General features: G+C 42.1%; 1 protein-coding gene across 6 annotated transcripts in view; it reads left to right on the top strand.

The window, feature by feature from the left end:
* APH1B (aph-1 homolog B, gamma-secretase subunit) overlaps positions 1 to 12,033 on the top strand; it is a 213,727-nt gene that overhangs the window by 125,447 nt on the left and 76,247 nt on the right. For all 6 annotated transcript variants that reach the window (XR_014809786.1, XM_021094173.2, XM_084967660.1 and 3 more), the window contains one exon: positions 10,529 to 10,641. Coding sequence is in view for 5 of the 6 variants with exons in the window: in XM_021094173.2 (XP_020949832.1) it covers positions 10,529 to 10,641 (113 nt within the window). In the remaining variant the exon portion in view is untranslated. The remainder of the gene's footprint in view (positions 1 to 10,528; positions 10,642 to 12,033) is intronic.

Genomic DNA, 12,033 nt, shown 5'->3' with positions numbered 1-12,033 from the left:
TGGATGATAAGAGATAGGACACTTAGAAATGTTAGTAGGAAGGACAAGGAGAGAGGGCAGTGTGGTTAGTAGATGCAAACTATTAGATTTAGAATGGATGGGGCAGGAGTTCTCATCATGGCTCAGCCGAAACAAATCTGACTGGTATCCATGAGGACGCAGGTTTGATCCCTGGCCTCGCTCAGTGGGTTAAGGATCTGGTGTTGCCCTGAGCTGTGGTGTAGGTCACAGATAAGGCTCGTATGTGGCGTGGCTGTGGCTGTGGTGTGGTTACAGCTCCAATTCGACCCCTAGCCTGGGGACCTCCATATGCCACAGGTGCGGCCCTAAAAAGACAAAAAGAAAAAAAAAAAAAAAAGGAATGGATGGGCAGTGAGGTTCTACTGTATAGTGCAGGGAACTGTCTAATCTCTTGGGATAGAACATGATGGGGGATGATATGAGAAAAAGAAGGTATATGTTCAACTGGATCACTTTTCTGTACAGCAGAATTGGTACAACATTGTAAATCAATCATACTATCAAGAAAAGAGTTCAAGAGTAGAAGGAGTCCTAAAATTTTGGAAAACTTCAGACACGTGGAAGGAAAGTTCTAGTTGGAGGAGAGCTGGAAAAGAAGGGACCAGAAGGAGTGAGAGGAGAGCAGTGAAGGGGTACTGTGCAAAAACCCTTGGATGTTTGCAAACTTTATATTGTGGAAAACTTGCAAACATATATAAGAGTATAGTCATTATGAACCCTCACGTGGTCATCACTCAGCTTCAGCAGTTACCAGCTCATAACCAACCCTGTGTCCTCTATACCCTCACCATCCCATTATCCCTTCCCCAGGGTGTTTTGAAACAAATTCGGGACATCACATTTTTTCAGTGCTTATCAAACATGAGCACCAGAGGGCCCTGGGGGGCTTGTTCAAATAGATCCATGAGCCCCACCTCCAGAGTTTCTGACTCAGCATGTCTTGGGTGGGGCTGAGAATTTGTATTTCTAACAAGTTTCCAGATCGAACTCATGCTGCAGATCCAGGGGCCGCACTTTGAGAACCACTATATTATTTCGCCTGTGCATATTTCTGAACTTTTAAAAAGGACTCCCTTATTTAAAACATAATCGTGATGTTACTATCACTCACAAAAATCAATAATGATTCCTTAATATCACATTTTCCCTGATGTCATCTTGGTGGTTTTACTAACCATTTGTTTGAAATGGGCAGTGCCAGGTTACTCCATCTCTTTAGATGCTCTTGATCTATAGGTGGAATTTGAATTGCTAGCATGAGGAATCATTTGAGCAATAGCACAGAGAGATGTGCGGGTGTGTATTGTGAATGGACCACAAACGTTGGGTCTGAAATCCCACTCTTACTACTTACTAGCTGAGAAAGGTTAAACCTGTCATTCAGGTGTTCTGAGCCTCTCTTTGCTCATTTGCAAAATGAATAAGCCTGTCTCATGGGAAATTTGTGAGAATTAAATGACAGTTAAACCAGTGACATAATATGTGATACATTGTGGGGCTATGGAATCAGAAGACTTGAGTTTGTAGAAACTTTGTGACCTTGGGCAAGAATTTAACTTTGCTAATTGTTTCTAATCAATAAAATGGAGCTAGTAGTAGTCCCCCTCCCTTTTTTCTTTTGTCTTGGCTGCACCCAGAAAAGTTCCCAGCATGCAGATGTTCCCAGGTCAGGGATCAGACCTGTGCCACAGCAACGACCCAAGCTGCTGCAGTGACAACACTGAAGCCTTAACCCACTGTGCCACAAGGGAACTCCCCACTTTATAGGGTTGTGAATGAGTTTAATGGGGTAAACGTCTTAAGCGTAGAATCCAACATGCAATAAGCACTCAAATTTTCGTTTGTTATGGAAACATCAGTTATTATTAGGAGCACAATGGATATCACTTTTCCTTCCCCTGAGTAGGAATGCCTTCTTAGAATTTTGACTTCAAAGTGATGGATTGGGAGATCCTAGGCCACAAATTTTTGTGTTTCTCATCTTATTTCTTAGTTTAGTTAATGGCACCATCATCTTCCCAGGTGCCCAAGTTAGAAACTTTAGGGGGTCAAGTTGGACTCCCCCACATTCAGTGTCATCATACATTATAGATGTTTCTACCTTCAGGGGATTTCTAGGATCCCAAACAGAATCAAAGAATTCAGCAGTACCTGTCTCTACTAGGTCTTTGATCAATACAGATTGTCTGTTTTTATTTCTATTACCTCTGCTCTACTTATAAGCACTGACTGCTACCTGCACTGCCCCGTCAACTTTGCCCTGGCCTCTCCTACTCCATCCACCCTGGAAGAGTGACATACTTGGAGTTCCCTGGTGGCACAGCCGGTTAAGAATCTGGCCTTGTCACTGCAGCAACTTGGGTCACTGCTATGGAACGTGTTCAGTCCCTGGCCTGGGAACTTCCACATACCATGAGCGTGGCCACACACACAAAAGTGAGATGCTTTCTGTTTCCCCCCTCAGCCTCTGTCCTTTCCTCTTTCCCTCTTTCTTCTGGCTGAATTTCAACGAGTGCGGTTGATGTCTCACTCATCATAAGGAGCTGTTCTTGTTTTATCTTTCCCGGCTTTATCCCTGTCCCTTCCATTTCCCTCCCTCCCATTGGGCACCTTGCTTCAACTTGCACCACTGCCTCTTGTCACAAAGGTAGAAGAAGTTTGTTTCTCTCCTGGATAAGCACCAATGGACAAATCCAGGGGCCTAGTTACGTGGACTAACCCCTCCGAACACACCTTGGTGCCTTTCTCTTAGCACATCCTTTCAAATGTCTCCAGGCTTTTGTTTTGAGAGGTAGAGTTCAGTTGACACAGGACTTATTTTCTTTTTTCTTTTTTGTCTTTTTAGGGCTGCACCTGTGGCATATGGAGATTCCCAGGCTAGAGGTCGAATCAGAGCTGTAGCTGTCAGCCTACACCACAGCCACAAACACATCAGATCCGAGCCAGGTCTGCTATCTACACTACAGCTCACAGCAACACTGGATCCTTAACCCAGTGCACAAGGCTAGGGATCGAACCTGTGTCCTCATGGATATGAATCAGATTCTTTTCTGCTGAGCTACAATGGGAACTTTATTTATTTGTTTGTTTATTTATTTGTCTTTTTAGGGCCACACTCGCAGCATAGGGAGGTTCCCAGGCTAGGGGTTAAATTAGAGCTGTAGCTGAACTTATTTTCCCTCGTGCAGTGGTTACTGAATTAAACCTGTCCTCACTGCTTCAGCCAGTGCCTGGCTTTGTTTCTCTGTGACATGTCCTAGAATACTGCTACCAGTTTGCTTTCCTACCCGAGGAACAGAAGAGTTTTTGCTTCCCTACCATCTTGCCAGTTTCATATTATACCATCTCTTAATTGTTGCCAACCTCACAGGTTAAACAAAGATTTCTATTGTTTTAATTTGCATTTATCTAATAGCTAGTTAGGTTGAGCATTTACCTGATAACAGTGGGGTTGAGCAAAACGAGTGGATTTTCTTGGGTGAGTCACATTTTCATAGTCTTGGCCCGTTTTTCTACTGGGTTCTCTCTCTCTTTCTGATTGGTTTGTAGGACTTTCTTATATATTCTAGGTAATAGTCCCTTGCTGGTTTTAAAAGTATCAAATGTTTCAGTTTTTCACCCATCACGTGATTTTGATAATGATACCCATCGTTATCATTAGCATTAATTTTGACATTTTTAGTTTTTTTAATTTTTTTAATTTTAATTTTTAATTTTGATTTTTTTTAGCCTACAGCTGCACTTTTTAGGGCTTTTTTTTAAATCCTTCCCCCACTTTTAAGATCATAAATATATTCTCCTACAAATATTTTCCATGTATTTGTTGGTAGAGTTGCCTTTCACATTCATATCTTTAATGCATTTGAAGGTCACCTTTGTTTATGGATTAGGGATCCAACTTAATTTTTTCCATCTAGTGGACCAGTTTTCCCTGTGCTATCTGCTAAGTGGCCTATCTTGTCCCCATTGATTTGTGATATATTTTTTCCATTCATCGGTTACACTCACACCCAAATGTATAAACGTGCGTGTGTACACTTCTGAGCACTTTCTGACCTTTGGCCTATTTGCATGCTTCTTTGCCAGTACCATAGTGTTTTATTATATAGAGTAGAGTGGGGCAAGTCCTTCCTCTTTGCTCTTTTCTCAAAACTGACTCAACTGGTTGTGGACTTTGGTTTTATTCTTCGATATAGATTTTTGAATATGCATTTACATTTCCTAAAAATATTTGTTGGAAGCATATTGGAACTGCCTTGAATTTTTAGGTTGACTTTGGAAGAATTGATATTTTTACGTGTTAAGGAGTCTTTCCCAGCACCGTGGCCTACCTCTTTGCTTATTCAAGTCTTATATTGTAACCTTTAATTGGAGTTTTACATTTCTCACCAAAAATTCATTTTGAGCATTTTAAGTTAATTTTAGGTACTTTATTTTTTTGCTGCTCTTGTGCAAGTTATCTTATTTTCTATTATGTTTTCATATTGAATATTGTTGTGGTAGAAGAATGATACTGATTTTTATAAGCAGATCTTGTCCCTGACATCCTTGCAAACAACAAATGGTAGCTCTAAAGTTTTTTCCTATTAATTCTATGAGGTTTTCTACATAGATAATCATATCACTTATAAATAATGATGGCTTTGTCACTCCCTTTCAAATCTTTATACCTACCGCTTCTTTTTCATATCTTATTACACTGGCCAAGACCTCTAGTACTCTGTTGAGTAGTAGCGGTTCCTATTCTTAGAGGGAACGTAGGCCTATCTGCACCTGTTATCTCCTTCCTATCCCCATTGGTTAAACTAATGATTCTATTTTGTCTTGTAGTGGAGTTGGGATAGACAGGAGTCTGTCCATGAAAATATGAGGGAGTTAAAGATCCCAAGATAAGATCTTGCCCACCTATGACATCTTTCCGCTTCCTCTGTAAACTGCAATCACAGACATACACACCCTGTTTTTTTTTTTTTTCTTTTCTTTTCTTTTCTTTTTTTTAAGGGCCACACCTGTGGCATATGGAAGTTCCCAGGCTAAGGGTCGAATCAGAGCTGCAGCTGCCAGCCTTACACCATAGCCACAGCAATGCAGGATCCAAGCTGTGTCTGCAACCTACACCCAGTTCACAGCAATGCCAGGGATCAAACCTGCATCCTCATGGATACTAGTCAGATTTGTTACTGCTGAGTCACAATGGGAACTCCCATATACACCCTGGAACCCAACTATTTGCTGCCATTCTAGAGGATTCTCACTATTATTACATTAAATACTCAGATCTACCAATTCCCAATTTCTGAGGTACTCCCAAAGATGGGTTGAAGTAGATAACCAATAGCCTAAAATAAGTTGCCATTTTGTCAGACTCCAGAAGCATGAGTGATATTTCTGAAATAATTATGATCATGAGACTGTCTCTTAGGCCATTGAAGTCTCTCATTGTAAGCTCTTTAATAAGAGCATTCAAAGGTCTTGACAGATTGGCCTTACCTCCTTTTCCACTTACCACAACTTATCCCATATTTAAACCACTCTGGGTGATTGCCTTTCCTGAACATGTGTACTTTGAACCTAATCTGTTTACCATAGAGTTACCATGTATAGAGTTCCTTACCCTTTCTCCACATTGAGAAGTCCTCCTTATTCATCAAGGCTCAGAACAACTCGTCATTCTTATGAAGTCTTCTCAAGTTCATCCCATGGTTGTCCATCATTTATTCCCCAGGGGTCCCCATAGCACTACTCTGTCAGATTTGCCTTATATTTCGTTGTTAGTTATCTAACTGTCCCATTAGATAGTGACCTCCAGGAGGACAAGGACTGTGTTTTATTCATCTCTATCTCCACAGCAGTTCTTCATAATAGAATATGTTCAATAAATTTATTTTCATCAAATTAAGGTAAAGAAGTCACAAATTGTAGGAAAAAAAGTCATTAATAAGGATGAAGTAGTGCTCTTGCCTAATCTTGGTTCCAGTAAGATTGAGTGTGAATGTGCAGAGGTATCTTCAGTAATACTCAGCAACATGCAGATAGGAATGAGAACAGACACTGTAAACTCCTAGTCATTCTCTTTATTATCTGATAGATTTTTTTATTTTAATTTTTATTTTTTCTACTCTACAGCATGGGGACCAAGTTTCATTTACATGTATACATGATAGATCTTTTGAGTGCTATACTGACAGGTATTCCACCTGTGCAGTGCTGAGCAACTACTAGCACAAAATGTATCTGCAAAGTCTAACATTTAGGGACAGTTGTGGAAGTTAGCATGTGGACAGACATTCCTGGGTCTCTGTTCCTGAATAATATTCCTACTTGCACTGTTAGGTGGGTATCCTTACACACAGCTCTTGAAATGTATCTATTTATAGGTGAAGATTATGAGACAAATGGAAATTTATTCTGAAAATAATTACCTTGATTTTTGATAGGAATTTCCAATAAGTGGGCTAGATTAGTCATGATATGGAGGAGACATGAAAAAGTACATGGGGAGTTCCCATCGTGGCTCAGCAGAAATGAACCCTACTAGGAATCATGAGGTTGTGGGTTCGATCCCCAGCCTTGCTCAGTGGGTTAAGGATATGGTGTTGCTGTGGCTGTGGCGGAGGCTGGCAGCTGTAGCTCTGATTAGACCCCTAACCTGGGAACCTCCATATGCCTCGGGTGCGGCCCCAAGTGAAGTAAAGATAATAATGTTTACATTGTTCCTTTTCTCTGATTGCTATGCAGTAGCTTCTTTGGCGTGTTTGTTCTTTTTGCATCCCTGGACACTGAGTATAGAGGGTATTATTATCATTTTGGTGAAAACTGAGATAAAGAGAAATTAAATTCATTTTCATCAGTAGATTGCTACAGCAATGGCCCTCAAGGTGTTCAGATCTCCCTGGATCCACCCACCTCGAGTCATACCTTCCCCACTGACCCAGGCTTGGCTCTGTAGCTTATTTTGACCAATGAGACAAGAGAAAATATGACACCAGTAGACAATGTTCACTGCTTGTATATTGGAGCTTGCTTGCCCTCTCTTACTGCCCTGTGGTCCCCTAAGTCCACCCTAGTGGGACCACCATGTGAAGCCTGGGTTAGCCTGCTGAGGATGAGAAGTCACACAGAGCAGAGTTGAGTCATCCAAGTTGACTCCCCCTTGACCAGCCGCCTGTCAATCTCCAGATACGTGAGTGAGGCCAGCCACCTTCAGGTGAGCCATGTACAGACCTCAGAGACCCACCACACCAACCTAGATCAGAACTGTCCAGATGACTTAGGAAATCGTGAAAAATAACAAGTGTTTGGTATTTTAAGCTACTAAGGTTGCAGGTAGTTTTTGACACAGCAAAACCTAACTGGTCCATTTCCCAAGAAAGCCTACTGGAGCTTGCTCTCGAGGTCCCTGGCCCCTAGGTTCATGTTCAATTGCTGCTACTCTTCTTCTAGTCAAAGGTCAGGCTGAGATATGCAAATGTAAGGGTATTTTGTATCTTAGGTGTGATCAGGCCTCTTCTTGAATTCCTCGAGGGCAAAGGCCATGCCTATATTTTATGGCTAAAGCAATACCTTGCTTTAGTCATAAAATATACTCAGTGAGGGGTATGACTCTTCTGGAAAGGAGTGAAAAGTTATGAGACTGGAAGGTAAAGCTACCTGTGGGGTGTTTAACTCTCAGAATGTATAGAGGGGACAGATATTTCTAGTTACAAAGAAGGTTTTAGACTAACAGACTTCCCTGAGAGAGAAAGAGAGGAAGGGAAAAGCAGGAACCATCTTTTTCTCCCCAAGCCCAGACCAGAGTCTTGCAGTGACACAGTGACATCTGTGTGAACATCTGTGACATCTGTGTGACATCAGTGACATCTGTGTGAACAGTACCCCCTAGACTTGTGCAGTGCACAACTTATGCAGCTCACGTATACGTGAGACCCCTGCTTGGCATCCAGTAAATGTTGAGTGAATGGATGAGCAAGCAAGCAACTGAGGATGAGTGCATGCATACACATTATGTTTGTAACATTTAGCAGAGTTTTACTTGGAAAGAAAAAGAAACCAAATTAGAACGAGTCTCCCTGTTTAGTGGGCTCCCAGAGCACAAACCCCTTTGGTGTGAGGAAAATGAGAAAGGAGCCAAATAAATTGTGTAGATCAGACATAGATTCAGAGAAGAAATTTTTACCAAATTTTGTAGTTGAAAAAATAAAAACTCATTTTGGTTAATGGTGACACCTAGTGGTATATCAAAACCATGGGTTTTCCTTGGAGTCTTATTTACGTGCGTGGAGGAGTCCTTTTTCATCACGGACCCCCACTTGCTTCATAGATTAAGTAGCCGAGGCCCCGCAGCCCTTCTGAGGCCAGCGTGGGTGGGATGCTGTTCTAAAATTTAACTCTTCAGGAACCGTCCTAGCAGAGACCTCAGAATAAATGCCAGGGGAGGGGGTACCCTAGGTTACTCATTGTCACTTAGGACTAGACCTCTGTTCTCAGCTGTCTGCCTTTCTTTTGCATCTTACTCTTTCCCCATCTCCTTCCCCCACTTCTTCTACTTGTCCTTTTATTCTATTCTCTTCTCCTCTGGCAAGACCCAGTGGCTTCTCTTTCTTCTCGCTCTTCCTCTCTCCTTCCCTTCCTTCTTTTCTCATCTGCTTTCACTTTCCCCTCCTTGCCCCCCCTCCTTTTCATTCTTCTCTCTGTGCTCATTGTTGCCTGCCAAAGATGCTGCAGACCCCAGAGCTGCATTGTCTACTGTGGTGACCACCAACCCATGTGGCTATTTAAATTAAAATGAATTAAAACTAAATAAGGAGTTCCTGTTGTGGCACAGCAGAAATGAATTCGACTAAGAACCATGAGGTTTCGGATTCCATCCCTGGCCTTGCTCGGTGGGTTCAGGATCCAGCATTGCCATGAGCCCTGGTGTAGGTCGAGACACGGCTCAGATCTGGCATTGCTGTGGCTGTGGAGTAGGCCAGCAGCTGTAGCTCCGATTAGACCCCTAGCCTGGGAACCTCCATATGCCATGAGTGTCGCCCTAGAAAGACCAAAAAAAAAAAAAAACTAAACAAAATAAGGAGTTCCCATAGTGGCTCCAGGGTTAATGAATCCAACTAATATCCACGAAGCCTCAGGTTCCATCCCGGGTCTCGCTCTGTGGCTTAAGGATCCAGCGTTGCCATGAGCTGTGGTGTAGGTCGCAGATGTGGCTTGCATCCCTCATTGCTGTGGCTGTGGTGTAGGCCGGCAGCTGCAGCTCTGATTGGACCCCTCGCCTGGGAACCTCTATATGCCACTGGTGCAGCCCTAAAAACACAAAAGACAAAAAAATATAATCAACGAAATGGAAAATTCCCAACCCTCAGTCACAGTATTCCCATTCCAAGTGCTCAGTAGCCCCAGTGGCTGCCGTATTGGACACTACAGAAGGTGACCACTTTCATCACTCCAGGAAATCCTCCAGGAAAGTGTTGGCCCAGAGTTTGGCTGACCTACCTCTCCAGTCTCTCATCTCTTTTCCTTCTCAGCACCTCTCTCTAAGCAGTAGTTGTTGAACAGTCTGCCCCTGCCCACCCCCCACTCCACTCCACGTGGTGACTTTCTGTTTTCCCTATATTATTATATAAACTTGTCAAGGTGAGCTTGCCAAGTGAACACAGAAATATGTAATCATATGGGATGGTTTATTCAGGGCAGTGAGTGATTCATGGCATCTTGTTTTCCATGCATTGGAACACATCAAAATATTTTTAAACTCAACACATCAACACGGCATTTAGAACAATTATACCTTAGACCATTTTTTTCTTCTTCTTTTTTTAATCCACAGGTTTCTACCTTTCTACCTTGTCTTGAGTTAAAGTAGCTTTAAAAGTAAACAGTGTGATTTTTTTTAAGCCTGGAAAAATACACGTTTCATTTCTAGAATGTCTTTGAAATAATACACAGGAAACTGGTTACAGTTTGGTGTTTGGCTGGGATGGAATGAACATTTCCCTTTCTTGAATATGGTTTTATAGTGTTTGAGTTTTTACCAGATCTTTATGAAGGTGTGTATTCAGAGTGTATGAAATCAAATTCAATTCAAAATTACTTTCACAATTAAAAATAATATTTGCAAATGTCAGGATACTGAGAGGATCAAATCAAAAACAGAGGGAAGATGAGCGTTCAGAGAAAGTAATTTCTAAACGAGCCTGCAGGGTCTGGGTGGCATTGTGTCTCTTTAAAGAGATAATGCAGCAGGGCTGGAGTGTTAACTTTCTATTTATGTCCAGCAATAATTTGCCAAGAATCAGAATGAGAAGTGTCCCCTCCTGACTGTTGATTGAGATTTACATTAGAAACAGAAGCTTCCTTTTCCTTTCCACCCATTATCGAAAGTCTTTCCCTCAGTGCCCACCTCCAAAGGGATGGAAAATGCTAACAGCCATTGAGCTTCCCTCACCCACCTCTCTTTCAATAAGGTCTTGATGAACAAAATGCAAGTTACCATTTCTCTTCGTTTCCCTAGGCTCTCCCAGGCTAATTGTGGTCATATGTCCTCTGAATCCCTGGATCTTCAAGGAAGAAAAGAGGATGGAGCCTGAGATCTCACCTGACTTCAAAGCTGGTTTCAGCCCACAGGTACTTTGAAACTTGAATTTATATAGCATTTGCAGTAAAGACTCAGGGTTCGAAAAGGGATTTGGGGACCAGGATAGAATGGTCATACCTGCAAGATAAGTGACAACTATGCACCAATTTGAGAAAAGGGGAAACTGAGGAAACACAGAAATTCGGTGTGAGCTGGGACTCAGTGTTCTTGACTTCCCGTAAGACCACGGCATACAAACTGTATAATCATATGCCCAGACCAAACTGTAGCATCTCTGGGTACATTCGTCTAAATAAAGCACCACCCAGACCATGCCACCCAGTGGAATTGGTTTGTGGTTCTTTCTGACTGTGGACTTCTATGGTGCCAGCTTGGCTTCAGGCGGAATCATGGTTCCCCTAAACGAATAAAGGTTTACACTTTGTCTCTGTGAGACAGGCAGGAGTCGGTTTCTAATGAAAGGCTCTCTGGTGCTCTATGTTGGGAAGACAAATAGCAACCCATCCCTTCAGCAGAGGACCAGCCCCTGTCCTTACGCCAAGGAAGACTGGGCATGGGAGATGGTGAGCTCAGGAACATCAGTGCTGCAAGGACCCTGAAAACAATTCTAGTCTAATGTCACATTTTATAGAGAGGGGAGCCGGGGCTCCAAAAGGTGAGGAGGTCAAGTGACCTTTCTAAAATTGCATAAGGGGCTTATAGTTCTCGAGTCTCCTGCTGGCTCCCCAGCCGAGTTGATGCTGCTTCCCCTGCATCATCCCAGCAGCCCTGAAGACCCCTGTGCAGACTCTTTCTCTAGGCTCAGGAAAAGATATCCACGCCTGCACAGTATTCATTCACTGATATGAAGATGGACACCCCAAGTATTGCTCGGTGTGGTTTCCAATCAGATTTTGAAGGTACATGGGTGCTGTCTAATATAGTAGCTACTAGCCACATGGGGCTACTGAGCTCTTAAAATAGGAGCAGTACAAATGAGCATGTGTCATAACTGTAAAATACACATCAGATTTTTGAATATGTGGTGTGAAAAAATGTAAATGGTTTCATTGATAATTTTTATACTGATTACATATTGAAATGGTAACATTTTAGATATATTAGGTTGAAAGTATCTGTTTCCCTTTACTTTAGAAGATGTGGCTCCTAGAGCATTCACAATGACATCTGTGACTCACACTACGTTTCTATAACACTGAGATATACAACAGAGACTCTGCCTTCTGCTTTGCATCTAGGAAATCATATTACAGAACAAAACCTACTGTGTAGCACAGGGTAATCTACTTAATACTGTGCAATAACCTAGATAGGAAAAGAATCTGAAAAGGAACAGATGTATGTATATGTATAACTGATTTACTTTGCTCTACACCTGAAAGCAACACAACTTTCTAAGTCAACTATACTCCAATAAAATT

Source organism: Sus scrofa, chromosome 1, assembly GCF_054392235.1.
Source record: "Sus scrofa isolate SSC_HxYL_T2T_F1_AM1 chromosome 1, Sscrofa_HxYL_maternal_Yorkshire_Landrace_v2.0, whole genome shotgun sequence".
NCBI classification, from domain to species: domain Eukaryota; kingdom Metazoa; phylum Chordata; class Mammalia; order Artiodactyla; family Suidae; genus Sus; species Sus scrofa.
This window is presented reverse-complemented; position numbering and strand designations above follow the sequence as displayed.